The 14,644-nt window shown below is 39.9% G+C and overlaps 2 protein-coding genes across 2 annotated transcripts; both read left to right on the top strand.

Annotated features, from left to right (window-relative positions):
* Window positions 1–2,162: 2,162 nt before the first annotated feature.
* On the top strand, window positions 2,163–7,862 carry polr3d (polymerase (RNA) III (DNA directed) polypeptide D). Its single transcript, XM_043246856.1, has 9 exons — window positions 2,163–2,328; window positions 3,380–3,540; window positions 3,632–3,675; window positions 3,792–3,946; window positions 4,772–4,893; window positions 5,425–5,599; window positions 5,712–5,962; window positions 6,233–6,385; window positions 7,466–7,862. The coding sequence occupies exons 2-9, from the start codon at window positions 3,385–3,387 to the stop codon at window positions 7,580–7,582; spliced, it is 1,173 nt and encodes a 390-aa protein (XP_043102791.1). The 5' UTR covers window positions 2,163–2,328; window positions 3,380–3,384; the 3' UTR covers window positions 7,583–7,862.
* Window positions 7,863–10,130: 2,268 nt separating this feature from the next.
* Window positions 10,131–13,783, top strand: LOC122350418 (gamma-glutamyl hydrolase). Its single transcript, XM_043246861.1, has 9 exons — window positions 10,131–10,324; window positions 10,435–10,549; window positions 11,174–11,224; window positions 11,402–11,486; window positions 11,766–11,904; window positions 12,747–12,853; window positions 13,081–13,174; window positions 13,248–13,385; window positions 13,457–13,783. Exons 1-9 carry the CDS (start codon window positions 10,234–10,236, stop codon window positions 13,573–13,575), a joined length of 939 nt encoding a protein of 312 aa, XP_043102796.1. The 5' UTR covers window positions 10,131–10,233; the 3' UTR covers window positions 13,576–13,783.
* The last annotated feature ends 861 nt before the right edge of the window (window positions 13,784–14,644 follow it).

Below are 14,644 nucleotides of genomic sequence, written 5' to 3' on the forward strand. Positions count from 1 at the left end.
TCTCTCTCTCTCTCTCTCTCTCTCTCTCTCTCTCTCTCTCTCTCTCTCTCTGTCCTCGTGTATTTGTTTTTACAGCTGTATGCCGAGGGGAAATGAGCAGCTATGAGAAAGTGCAGCATCAATGAACCGTAAAAGTGATGTAAGAAGCCTGATGCACACACACACACACACACACTCTGTCCACCTCCACAGAGACCGCCACGACACACGCAGTTTAAACGTCTTCGGCCTCCATGAAGTCTGTCTGTTTGTGAAATTCCTCGAGTTTGATGGTTTTTTATCTCTAAGGGTCAAAAAAGGTGCTATCTTGGCAATTATGAGACTACTAAGTGACCGTGTAAAGCCTAATGAACATGGTTAATTAAGTATTTACGTTACAGTGGTTAATATTCATTACTTTAAAAATAAATAAATAAATAAATTCTGTTTTGATTAAATGCTGTTCTTTTTCATTTTTCATTCATTAACGAATCCTGACATATGAAGCAACACAACAGTTTCCAACATCAATTAAAAAACCAACGTATTATACTGACTTCTCAAGGATCAAAAGGAACAAAATAAAGGAATAAATTAAATATATCAAAACGCAAACTATTATTTTAAGCTGCGACAATATTGCACAAAATTACCGGGGTTTTTTAATGCATTTCGGATGAAATAAATGAGCTTGATTGATTGATTGATATGGTTGTGGTGTGTGATGAGTGAACGTGTGTTTGTGTATCTCTCACACCCCCTCCGGAGATGCAGATGGTCTTCAGCATTCACTGCGTGACCACTTTTATTTTGAGACCATCTCAGATATGCTCAGAATCCGAGTAACCGTACTGAAGCCTTAAACTGCTAGGCTCTGCAGGAAAACACACACACGCTCAGAAATGAGGCAGCGAGTGCGCTATATGTCACCCTTACGCCGAGGGTCAGACTCCATTGATTACGCCGTGATGGGGCCATAACTCAAGTATACGCTGGTGAGGTGGATCTGCTCCACTGATATCAGCGTCCGCTCGAGTTATTACTCAAGGACAGGACCATCTGAGGCTTCAACCTACAGAGGAACTCACCAAATGCTGCGCCATATGGTCACGAGCAGCACACCCCTGCATCGAAAAACACACACACACACACACACACACACACACAGCGCACAACAATACGTCCTGTTCCTGACTCACTGTGGACTCTCTCTGAAGATGACTTGACTTATCTCCGGGTGGAGATTCATTAAAGGACAGCGGATCATTGAGACGCAATAGACCCTGGCAAAGGTCCTTATAGACGAGCAGATTTTGATTCGTGGTTTGAAATCGGCGTTCCTGATTGGTCAGAGCATGCAGCAGGCCGTCCTGAACTGATCGCGAAATCATTTACTTATTTAAGATGAATTTTTACCATTCTGCCTGATCTGAAGTCAGTGCTACGATTATAAAGTCCTGCGAGGTCAACAGTCACTCACCCTCACATTTTGCCAAACCCGTATGAGTTTCTTTTTCTGTAAAACACGAGGAGATATTCTGAAGAATGGCAGCCACTGACTTGGAACAAATCAGTAAAAACCAAAAACCGCTTAGTTTGCCATTTGTAAAAATATTCTTATGCGCATCGTCGTTTGATTTTATTCTAAACACGATTATCAAATATCATTGCTTCTTTTTGTTTTCTGAAGATAACCACGAAACTAATATATGTGCGAAAACCAAAATGAACACAGAATAACCACAATGAACAAATCATCATAAAATCATCATGTCGCTGTTTTGTGCTTTCATACTCGTACTTTAATATCATATAGCTGGGCTATTCTGTGTCCAGAAATTTATATTTTACAAGTTTACATACGCAGAGCACATAATTAATAAGTATATATATTATGCATTTTTTTTTAAAGAGCACATGTGTATTAGCTTTAACCCCAGTCTTTAATTCTCTTAATTGAATAGCTGTCCAATCCAGAAATATACGACTAAAAAAGGTGAGGTTGCTCAGATAAACAAACGAATTAAGTTTCTTTCAGGGACATGTTTGTTGTTGCTGTTTTGTACTATAATCCTAATAGTAGCTCGTTCTTATTTTTCCTGCCCCGCCCCGAGGTCTCGCGCGGGGCTCGTCTTTAAAGCCGTCCCGCGCGGAGCGGCGCAGAGGTGACGTTCGCCGGTCACGTGTTCACTGCGTCACCCGGGTCAAAGTGTCATTACGCGTAAAACTCCGCCTTAAACAAACTTGCGCCGGTTCTCATCGTAAACTCTCGGTTCTGCGCGAAGCTCGGGTGTGTTTCGGAGTGTTTTGTCAGCCGCTGTTCGAGGGGTCTCTAGAGGAAGCGCGCTGGTGAGTGTCCCGTCGAGAGGCGGAGTGTTTGTCTCGCCATGTGTTCGGAAGCGTGGGAATACCGGCGTTTCAGTGAAGTTACTAATATATGTGTGCGACTGGATGATCACACAGTAACAGAGCGGGGGAACATCCGACTGTGTTAACAAGTTATACTCCAATTTATACACGTGTGTGTGTGTGTGTGTGTGTGTGTGTGTGTGTGTGTGTGTGTGTGTGTGTGTGTGTGTGTGTGTCTGTGTGTGTGTGTGTGTCTGTGTGTGTGTGTGTGTGTGTCTGTGTGTGTGTGTGTGTGTGTGTGTCTGTGTGTCTGTGTGTGTCTGTGTGTGTGTGTGTGTGTGTGTGTGTGTGTGTCTGTGGTGTGTGTGTGTCTGTGTGTGTGTGTGTCTGTGTGTGTGTGTGTGTGTGTGTGTCTGTGTGTGTGTGTGTGTGTGTGTGTGTGTGTGTGTGTGTGTGTGTGTGTGTGTGTGTGTGTGTGTGTGTGTGTGTCTGTGTGTGTGTGTGTGTGTGTGTGTCTGTGTGTCTCTGTCTGTCTGTCTGTCTGTCTGTGTCTGTGTGTATATGTATATATATATATATGTGTATATGTATATATATATATATATATATATATGATGCATGTGTGTGTGACCTAGGCTGTGAAAAGCTCAATTTAATTTTTTTGTGATTTTCTGTGAAAATGCAACCCTGATATCTTAATACCGACCAAGACCATGTCAAAGATTAAAATCATAGTGAAATGAATGAATGAATAAAATCAGTGTTGTTATCTCATAGTTAGATTTTGGGGCTTAGTAGCAAAGAAAAGGTACTTTTCATTGTCATTAAAGATAAAAAAAATTAACATAAACATAAGAGCCTTACTTTACAAGAACATTTCAAGCAGTACTGTATTATTATAGGTTTTGGACAGAACAAAAGCATTCACGCATTTGGTAACAAACTGATCTCAGTTTCTCATAAAAAGCTTTCGTGTATAGATGCTTTGCATGTGCTTTTCTCAAAGCAGGTGTACTGGCCCAGTGCAGTAACGTCTGTCTTGTTTTGTCAGCGAGGATGGAGAGCTCAGGTGACCCCAGCGGTGCTCCCCGGACGCCTCATGTAGGGGGAGCCAGAGGGCTGCCGATGGGTCGCCGGCTGCCTGCGTCCATCTCTCCGGGACGCCTGCCCACAATGCGCTCCAGAGACCTCACGTTAGGAGGAGTCAAAAAGGTAGCCTTACCAAGCTGAACATTACAGTCACACGAGACATTTCAGATGCGTCCTGCTGCAATTCAGTGTCCTCTTCTCGTATGTCCTGCAGAAAACCTTCACGCCCAATATTATCGGTCGAAAATCAAAAGAGGAGTAAGTGACTCTTTGGTCCACTTGCCGTCAATATGTTGTCTGTAATTCATTGTTGGCATAAAGAAGGTATTGACGTTTCTAACGAGCGAGGGTGGTGTGTTTTTGCTTTGCCGCAGATTAAAAGCTGATGAACGAACGAGACGGGATAAGAAGGATGTGGATCGAGGTCGTCAGCGGGACGGCCGAGGGAGGGGCCGAGGTCGCCCGGAGGTCATCCAGTCACATTCTATCTTTGAGCAGGGGCCTGCAGAGATGATGGCCAAGAGGAAAGGTAAAGGAGCTGAGAAATCGTTCGGCCGGGCTTCGAGCCAGAGTTTGTTGTTAGCGACACTACGTGGTATCAAGGCAGCGACGCTTGATTAGTGCCTCGCAGCACCTTTTAAATGTAGTTAAATCACAGTAACGCACACCCCTGAGACGCTTTCTGCTGTTATAAGCTGGAGCAGCAACAGAAAGATGACCCCCGGTGATTTACTGCTAAAGCTAATAACAGCCCTTCTGCTAAAAATATAACTAATTAGCCTTGCTTGAGGCTGTTTACAGTCAAAGAACTTAACATTCGTCTTTTTAAAATATCTGTGACGCTAGATTCATTCAGAAGTTCGTGGTTGGTAAGTTACGTTTTTGAAAGAAGTTACTTTTGCTCATTGCATTTATTTGGAAAGATGTTTCTTATGTTCATCAAGGCTGTATTTATTTGAAATATCTTTAAAATAATGGGTTTCAGTTTTAATATAATATACTTAATATGATTTATTTTTGTGATGCAAAGCTGAATTTTCAGTCTTCGGCGTCACATGATCTTTCAGAAATCAGTATAATATGCTGATTTGCTGATCAAGAAACATTCATTATTATCAGAGTTTAAAACAGCTGCCCTGCTTAATATTTTTATGGACACCATAATGATTTTTTTTTTTTTTTTTCAGAATTCAATGATTTTTTTTAATGTGATTTTATAAGTATCTTTTGCATTTACCACGGGTTTGAATGTTCTTGGAAAAATATAAATTGGGTTTTGGCGTAAAATATAATTAGCATCGTGTGTTGTGACTTGTTCATATCAGCGCTGTCTTAATTAGTTTTGTTTGATTAGGTGTATACGATGATACCAGAGAAACGGCAAACAGCGGCCCTTCACCCATCATTAACATCAAAAAGGAGAGAGAGACCGAAGAGGAGACCAAAGAAATCCTGCGCAAACTTGAGAAGGACAACGTATGTTTTAAAAAAACTAAAGCTTATTAACTTAACTCAGACCTGTGCTGAACCCCTACCTGCTTGTATCACACCCCGAAATCAAAAGGAAGAAATAACAAAAAGAAGATAATCTCACTTGAGGTCTGTTTACATCAAGACACAATTTTTATAAGACTTACATTTAATTCTCTTTACTGTAATGAACGTTTCTTTTACATGAATTTTTTTATATTATATATCATTGTAGTATTTCTTACAAAAAATTGTCAATTGTCCTGTCAACCCTTGAAAAGAATAGGAAGATAAACCGAAAGATAAATGTCCAGATGCTTTACACTGATGGCAATTATGGGGAAAAATACGATACGTGATTAAAAAACATCCTAATTATCTTGCAAAATATCATTTGTTTTTATATATTTATATATATATATATATATATATATATATATATATATATTATTTTTTTTATTTAATTTATTTTTTTTTTTTCTCGCCTGCTTAACTGAGAAAAACAAGCATCCCTCAAGCCTTTGTTTGTGTGTGTAGTTTCTGGATGACCCACACCTGAGAGGAGAAAGAGGAAGCTGTCCAGTGCAGCTGCCCCTGGCTGTGTCAGGATGGGTCTTCAAAGAGGAGTTCAGCGAGGAGACGCTCCAATCAGAAAAGACCTCCTCAGATCCTGAACCGATGAGCACCGACAGCGCTGGAGCCGAAGTCAAGAGTAGGAGGAACTTCAATAAACATACAAAGACGCACATTATTAGGTTCCCGCTAGTGAGACCGCACCTTTAGTCACAGAGATATTCAGAGAGATTAACCTTGTCTTTCTTCAGTCAAGCAGGAGCCTTTGGATATTCCTGAATCGAAGAAGGCGGAGCCTGTGTTCAGGCCGCCACCCTTGCCCAAACCTGATTTGCTGCCTGATTTACTGGAGGTGTGGAATCACTGCAAAGAGGAGGAGCTTCTCTTCATGCAACTTCCTGACTCTCTGCCAGGCCAGCCGCCCACCAGTGACGTCCGGCCCACCAAAACAGAGGTGCAGTCGAGCGACGGACAGGAAGTGATGCAGAAGACCGAGACTCAGGTCGGCAATGAATTTTAGTTTAACATTATGATACTATTCATAGTTTTGCTTTTTTATTTAAAGAATAAACCAATCCAATGTAGAATTGACATTTGAGGCTTAATATTATAGTAGTTCATTTTCATGTAGAAATATGGCATGCATTTGCTTCAAACAATGTTATAAACATCATTCAGTGTAAATTGTGATAATCAGCCCTAGATTTATTTATTTTTTTGCATATACTCATGTGTATTTTTTTAATCTCCTGTGTGTGTGTTTGTTTGTCAGGAGGAGTCTCAAGATGAGAACACCTGTAATCTTAAGGATCTCCAGGAGGGTTTGGTGGGCAAGATGCTTGTGAGGAAGTCAGGCAAAGTGCAGCTTATACTGGGTGACATCACCCTGGACGTGGCCCTCGGGACCCCCTGCGCCTTCCTGCAGGTCTGTTACGCTCCTCAGTGCAGTGTGTCATCCTCAGGCCATCCGAGGTGTAGATGAGTTCGTTTCTTCATGGGGAAAAGATTTGGAGAAATTTACTGACCGATGGATCCTCTGCAGTGAATGGGTACAGAATGTCCAAACATCACAATAATCCCAAACCAAGATGTGATGGAAAGATGTGCGTTTATAAGAAATTCGTTAACACTTTTTCAAACTGTTGCATCCGGCTAAAATATGAGTCCTCTATGCATAAAATTGCTTCTTCCAGTGAAAAAGTCTGAATAAGGAGAGAAATATGCACAAATTAAACACCAATTACAAGTGAACTCAATCCACAACGGTTCTAGAAGTTGGTGGGTTTTGATGCGAGAGATTTTTCACTGGAGTGAGGAGTATTATGAATTATTAACTTGGCCAGAAGCAACTGTTTAAAGATACACACACACACATCCACATCATTTCGCTTCACAAGATGATAACTGATGGCCTGGAGTGGTGTGGATTATTAAGTTTTTATCTGGTTTTATTTCTTTACATGGGCAACACATTAAAGAACATTTAAATGTGCCAGAATTATCTAAAAATGACAGAATGTTAAAGTCATAAAATGTAAAAGTAAAATACTGAAAAAATACAGATACGTGAATGCACAATAAAATCGCTACTAGAATACTAATATAAGTAGTTATCTAGATATACAATATCAGCTGTTTGGATTCTGACGGCACCCATTCACTGCAGCGGTGATGTATTGATAAATTTCTAAAAAAAAAAAATTTCCCCCATGAACAAATAAATTCATCTCGGATGAGTGCATTTTCAGCGCATTTTCATTTTTGGTGAACTATTTCTTTAACCTATCGATGGGCAGTCATCCACTTCTGAGATAAACTCATGACAGCATTTGAAGATTGAAAGGCTAAACGATGAAAGGAAATGGCAAATGCTTTATAAGCACACGACCGAGCAGTACTCATCAGGAGATATTTACATGCGGTTTCTACACTATTTAGCTTCTTCGTACGTCTTATTGCTTGCTCTTAGGTTTGTATAACACTGTTTTTTTCTGTGTTTTTGTAGGAACTGGTCTCTGTTAATACAGAGGGCAGGAGAGGAGACATGTCTGTGCTGGGACACATTAAACACAAGTTGGTTTGCTCACCAGACTTCCAGGCTCTTCTGGAAAACAGGGCTTGAGCAGCGGCTGCTAGAAACCCCAGTAATTCACTTCAGTGCTGTAAATCGATTTGTGCGGAAATGTTCCTGCGTACCGTCACAGAAGGAGAACTCGGAATGAAAAAGATGAAATATATTTATACTGTACGCTCAAAGAAAGTTATTCAAATTTATGCAATGTCTTTTCAACACGAGACACTATTACACATGTAAATATTGTGGGCTACAATAAGTGACACATCTATTGTAGAAATATGGGTTTGAGTTGAACATTAAGTTAATAAATGTGCCAAAAAATGTGTTTTCGCTCCTCTGTTTTTTTTTTATTATTATTATTAATATTTTAAAAGCCTGTGCGTGCAGATATAATTTTTTTAGAGGTTGTTTGTAATCATTAAAACAGTTAATAATTATATTTTATTACATTTTAGGGCACACTGCAGCATTTTGGACAAAATCGTTGCAGAGCCGGTTGGTGTTTTCCATCACAGCGTCTGCAGTAAAGTGGTGTGGTCTTTATTCTGAACACCGCTGCACCTGTTCAATGCTTCAGCACCGATAGCTGCGGCACTAAAACGTGTGCGACGCCGGCTGGGGCTCGTTGATAACATTTTCTTTCCTCAATCCGTTCCTCTACGCGTTCAACCGCTTTCACGGCCAAACCCACACAACACCACGCAGCCGTTCAGCCACGGAAGACTAATGTCTCGTCAAATTAGCTCAAGTATTCCTCATGCGGTAACATTTAAAGGAACTGCTGTTTTTATTATTATTATATTCATTTGATATGACTGAATCAACCTAAAGGTGTAGGCACATATGTAGACTTTTGTTACATTGTGCATCCATGCACGCAGTAGTCATTCGAAGTGGATCAGAAAAGTTGTCCTAAGACTTACGTGTTTTGGTTTTGGGACAACTTTGAGGAAAGAGTTTAATCGGCTTCGAATTTTGAGCTAGTGTAGTCTGACTTCGTTGTGTGACCAAAAGTGAGTATTTCTTTAAATCACACGTTCATAGGGTCAAAGGGAATGAGAACATAAGGAAGCGATGCTTTATCAGCTAGCCTATTTAGATTAAAACAAAAAACTGAAATAAAATGATAAAAAAGTGCCGCTCCTTCATAAACAGATTTGAAAAATGCCATACGTCTGTACTAAATGACACTGGCTTAATAAAAGCTTGAAAAACAAGAAGCTAAAAAATGACATTCACAACCACCTTCCCTTTAGTGGAGATCGCTTCTCTTTTGAACGGTTTGGTCGTTAAAGAATCCTAAAAAACTAAAAGTATCATGCTTTCTACAAAGATATTAAGTGTTTTCAGCATTGATGGTAATAATGATAAGTGTTTCTTGAGCAGTACGTTGACAGTGGAGACTGGGGTAATTATGCTGGGAACTGCATCACAGAAATACCATTTTAAAATATATTTAAATTGCAATATTTGACGATATCATAGTTTTTCTGTCAGTGTATATTTGCATGAAAATGCATACGCCGCAGCTCTTGCACTACAGTGAGTCACTGGTTCTTCACACCGAGTGAATCTCATGTTTTATGGACTATATTATTTTATGGGGTCGTGGAAATGCACGGCATAGAATCCCGCGCCACAATCGTGTATTTATTGACTTCCGATGCACAGTAAATAACTAGAGTCCTATAAATAGTCAGCTCATTATTTTATTTTATGACTCCGTTACTGAATGATTTCCAGCTGGAGTCCTGTTATGCAGTGACTGCCTTCAGCCATGTACTTTAGCCTAACTGAAATGAACTAAACTAACTGCATTTATAAATTTAATCTAATGCTTTTTTATTTCATTGCAAATGCAAATAAAAAAGAAGCTAACTGTCCAAAAATGTAATTCAGTTCACATATTTCTAAGTAGGCTATATCATTTTCATAATAAATACTCTTTTGTTTACACTAAAAAAGCTACTTTTTTTTTTAATCAAACACTTTGGTAACACTTCATAACTGAATTTGTTAACATTAGTTATTGTATAGTTAACTAACACGAACAAACAATAACCAAAATGTTCATAAAAATGCAATCCTTGTTAGTTCACAGCGCATTACCTGTTAACAAACACAACGCATGGTTTTAGTAATGCATTAGTAAATGCTGAACTTAGCATTAACTAAGATTAATAAATGCTGTATTGTTCATTCTTAGGTCAGTATTACCAACACTTTTTTTGTACTTTTATATGGATTTCCAAAAACAAGCAAGTTTTTTTTTTTTATTATTAAATATGCATGTCAGGTGCACTAAGTAGTATCAGTATCAACTGAAAAATTTCCATTGCCACCGTGTTGCTCTTTAAAGCTGGTTTGAGGAAAACCCTGAGAAAGTCTGAGGTTCGCCCGCGGACTGTTTTATCGCAAGGCCTCGCCAGGGTTGCTGATGGGGTCTCTGACCCCAGCGCTTCGTGATAAACGCCGCCTGTGAGGACGTTTCGGAAAAAACGAGTTCCTAAAAGCTGCGGAGAACGTGGCGGGCTCAACCCGAGCGCTTCCCTTCCTCCAAAAAGTACAGACCCCGCCCTTCCGACGACTTCCCTCGCAACTTTCAGTTCACACGATACAAGGGTTATATATAAGTGAAGGGTCGGCTGGTTTGCTGCAGACCGGTGTGTGTGTGTGTGTGTGTGTGGTCGGTCAGAATGGGCTTCGGGGCGCTCGCGCTGGCGTGCGCGTGTGTCGTCGTTTCGTGCACGCGGGGAAACGAGCCTCACAACGACACGCCGATCATCGGTAAACCGTGCACTAAGCTTTAAATCGCTCGTTTATCGTCATCGTGTTCGTGCGCGGTGGCGACTAACGACCTCTGGCTGACTGTGAAGCGCGCCCGACTCTCTCTGCAGGTATTCTGACTCAGGAGGTCGACAGCGAGGCGATGAGGAAGTTTGGGAAGACGTACATCCCTTCCTCGTACGTGAAGTACACGGAGTCCGGGGGAGCTAGGGTTGTGCCTGTTAGGTGAGTCCTGTCCGTTTGGTTGCACTGAAGCCTCCAAGTCAAAAAAAAAAATCAAGTTACACCTCAGTATTTCCAGGTGAACAAGAAGTAGGCTGCACTCCGTAGAAATAGTGCGATTAATCGCATCCAAAATAAAAGTTTTTGTTGTGTGCATTATATATGTGCATATTATTTATGTATAACACACACGTTAATATTTACTTTGATACATTTTCATATCCTTAAGCTGTATTTTATATTATTGCCTATATGAATACATACGCATAATGTTTTTCTATATAAATAATTATGTACACTAAATATATACATAGGCTATGCGTATTTGTAATAATAGTAAATAAATAGTAAATATAGGTAACACATTTTTTTATTATGCATGCCATTACTTGTTTGACAAATAATTTTAACAGAATATACATAAGTGTGAACTTAACGTTGCTTTAAAGTTTTAATGTTACTTACATTTCACATTTACGTTAGGCCAGTGCAGTTAGTTGAACATTAGAGTGTCTTTTTGACCAACTTAAAAGATCATTTTATTTTTACTTTTAAATGAATGCACAAAAATGTGCACAGTTTTATCCAATTTTCCAGTCTGTGTGACTGCGACATTGTATGTTACAGGCTAAACCAGAGTTTGGCAGAGCATGAAAAAATCTTCAGGTCAATAAACGGGTATGTTCCCTGTCTCTCTTTCAAAACGCTGTAGACTATGTGGAGACCTTCCCCGATGCATTCGTTATCTTTTCAAGTTGTTTTTGGGCATTAAGCAGTGTCCAGTAAGACAATGCTGGAGCCTAAAATTGCCCAGCTCTGCCAGTTAATAGAAAGTTTTGCTTTCCGATCGATCAGTCTCCTTCTCATCGGAGGCGCCGTGGATCTGGAGACCTCTGACTTTGCCCGCACCGCCGGGATTTACTTCAGGCTGGCCCTTAAGGTAAGAGACTTCAGGTGAACGTGAGGCGCCGCGGCGGGAAGAGTCCCAGCCGGGCTCATGGGACGGTGCTGGAGACGTCTTCCAGCTCGGCCGCAGCCCAAAATATAGTCTCTAGGTTAGTCAGTCTTTAAATGAGACAAACACGAACACAAACAAACACGCTACGAACCGCTATACCGCCCGCCACTAGCTTAGGTTTTGTCGTGTGCCATTACTGTAAATATTTTAGCAACTGAAAATAAAGGAAATGAACTGTGAGTTATTTTTGTGCCGTCTCAGGCGAACGACGAGGGTGATTACTTTCCCATCTGGGGAACGTGTTTGGGATTTCAGCTGCTCACGGTGCTGGTGGCCGGAGAAAACCTGTTGAGCAAGACGACCGCTGAGAATGTCACCTATCCACTCAACTTCACCTCAGGTGCTCGGCCTAAGTGTATATACTGCAGTCAAGACCGGGTCGTTTCATTTTTGCAGATGATATTGCTAAAAACGTTTTTTTTAATTTTTATTGGGGTCAGTGGTTCCACGGAGAGCCGATGACATCCATGGAATCTTTGCATTCCACAAAAGACTATTTTCTAGCGAAAATAAATTGTTAAAGGTAGATTATTACAATGTTTTTCAATCTAAAAATGGTTCAAAGGTCTGGATTCTTTCTAATACTTTACAGTTATTTAGCAAAAATGTGGTAAATTGATAAAAAGGGGAAAATCAAGACATGAATGGTTAAAAGGATTTCTAATTCGAATAAATACTAAAAAATTTTTTTAAACTTTGACTCATTGAAGAATTCTGAAAAAGTGTCTTGGGTTCCAAAAAGTACTAAAGCAGCACAAATGTTTTCAAAAATTGATAATCAATCTTTTTTAGAATGGTTTCTTTTTTAGAACCGAAAACTCAGCTTTGCGTCACAGACATAAATGATTAAATGACATTAAAAAAGAAAATCATCATTTTAATACTGTAATAAAATTGCACTTTCGCATTACTAATATTTTTCTGTATATTTGATCAAATAAATACACCGGCTAATAGGCCAATAGAATTATTCTTCTGTGATTTTACACCCTACATAAAGAAACAAATCCTATTTTGTTAGCATTAAAATAGAGAATTATCATTTAAGATATTGAAATGTTAGAGTTTTTTGGTAAAAAATATTTTTTGATCAAATGCATGCGTCCTTGTTGAATTTAAGAGACTTCTTTGAAAACCTTTTGCCGCCTCAAGCGTTTATCTCCAATGTCTTTCTATCAACAGAGGCTTCCTCCAGTCGCATGTTTGCCAGTTTCCCACCTGACCTTCGTAAAGCGCTGTCCCGGGAACCACTAACCGGAAATTACCACCATTACGGAGTGACCAAAGAGGTACGTCTTTCATATACGCATGTAAGACACACAGGGCAGCTCTCATTCTTTCCAAAAGACTTCAATTTGACAAAAAACGACATCAAACACAGTTTCATTGGCTCTTTATGCAGTACGTGCCGCTGTAAAGGCGCTAACCCTATCCCTCACGGACTTGTTTTCTTCCGCGTCGAATTCAATATAAAGCCTAACCCGATTAAGGCCCGTAAACCCTTCCTCTTTTGCAGGCCTTCGCGGGAAATGAGAAATTAAGTGGCTTCTTCTCGGCGCTCTCCACGAACGTAGCGCAAAACGGCGTCGAGTTCGTTTCGACCGTGGAAGGTAACGAAGCCAGACGCGTTCGAAACAAGCGCAGAAACATACACAGCGTGGATGACATGTGACTGGTCCGCAGGCAGGAAGTACCCTTTCTACGGGGTGCAGTGGCATCCAGAGGTCAACCGCTTTCAGTGGGACCCTCGCTACGACTTCCCTCATTCCCGCCACGCTGTGCGCGTGTCGTCCCTGCTGGCTGAGTTCTTCGTAAACGAGGGTGAGTGCGGTCTCGTGCTTCGCTTTATTCGCCTGCTCGCTTGTTCCTCATTCGGCTGAGCGTGTTTTCAGGAAGGAGAAGCTCCCACCGCTTCAGAGAAGCAGCAGAAGAGAGCAGCGCGCTCATATACAACTACGACCCCGTGTATGTGGCCCGCATCTCCGCTTACGAACAGTCCTATTTCTTCTGACGGACGCAGGAAAAGAAAACACCTGTTTAAAGACAGTTTGAAATAGTCAGTGTTTTATTAAAAGGTTTTGGATTTATTATAACGCTCGGTAATTATGAAGGAGATCGCATATTTCATTCCTTTGAAGAGAATAAATATTATTGTATATGTGTGTGTTTTAAAATGACACATTAAAGATTAAAGGCATGTTATGGCTTATGAACCAGAAGAGGGCAGTATTGTCATGTTTATGACATTTTCATATAAATTCCTCATGCGCTGCGTACATTTATTATTAATATAGAAAGACACACACATACAGCATATACTTTGCATATATATTTATATACAATATACTTAATATATACATTTTTTCCTTAAATATACACATGAATGTGTGTCTTCATATTTGCATAATAAATATACAAAGTGCATATATATATATATATATATATATATATATATATATATATATATATATATATATATATATAATATCACAAGACATGAAACAGTTTATGTATTTTTATAAAGATTTTATATTTTACACTATATTAAAGTATATCAGAATAGTAATAACTATGTATATATATATATATATATATATATATATATATATATATATATATATATATATATATATATAATATGTAATAATAATAAAGATTTCCCATCTGCAAGCCATGTGTTTTTCCTTTATAATGTTCATTATTTACTTGATTTATTTGAAGTGTGCACTAAAACCTTTATTCGTCACATCTTCAGAGACTAAAAAGATAACAACGGTTTGAAAAAAAGAAAGAAATGAGCGCCATGGCGACCAGTCAACCTCCTGTAGATGTTATCTTGGCACCACCACTTCACAGAGGCACTGGGGTTGCGGTGTTGTGCGTTGAGGCCCTTAGGGGCCCCTCGGGACGAGGTTATTGTAGATGCATGCTGGGTGGACTTTTTTTCTCCTTGTGGCAGTTTAGGGGCCCCTCTAAAATCTCAGCACCACCACACTGTGAAGCAATAGGGCGGCCTCTTTTTAATACCGGGGCCCTCTGTCGGCCCTTGAGGGGACCCTGCCGTGTCTCAGAATCAAGCA

This window comes from Puntigrus tetrazona, chromosome 8, assembly GCF_018831695.1.
Source record: "Puntigrus tetrazona isolate hp1 chromosome 8, ASM1883169v1, whole genome shotgun sequence".
NCBI classification, from domain to species: Eukaryota; Metazoa; Chordata; class Actinopteri; order Cypriniformes; family Cyprinidae; genus Puntigrus; species Puntigrus tetrazona.

Excerpts from the sequence above, each read along its gene's own strand:
- polr3d (XM_043246856.1), top strand. The coding sequence starts at position 3,385 with ATGGAGAGCTCAGGTGACCCCAGCGGTGCTCCCCGGACGCCTCATGTA. Across the intron at positions 4,894-5,424 it reads GCAAACTTGAGAAGGACAAC|TTTCTGGATGACCCACACCT; the intron begins GTATGTTTTAAA and ends TTGTGTGTGTAG. Across the intron at positions 5,600-5,711 it reads CGCTGGAGCCGAAGTCAAGA|TCAAGCAGGAGCCTTTGGAT; the intron begins GTAGGAGGAACT and ends GTCTTTCTTCAG.
- LOC122350418 (XM_043246861.1), top strand. The coding sequence starts at position 10,234 with ATGGGCTTCGGGGCGCTCGCGCTGGCGTGCGCGTGTGTCGTCGTTTCG. Across the intron at positions 10,325-10,434 it reads CAACGACACGCCGATCATCG|GTATTCTGACTCAGGAGGTC; the intron begins GTAAACCGTGCA and ends CTCTCTCTGCAG. Across the intron at positions 13,175-13,247 it reads GTTCGTTTCGACCGTGGAAG|GCAGGAAGTACCCTTTCTAC; the intron begins GTAACGAAGCCA and ends ACTGGTCCGCAG.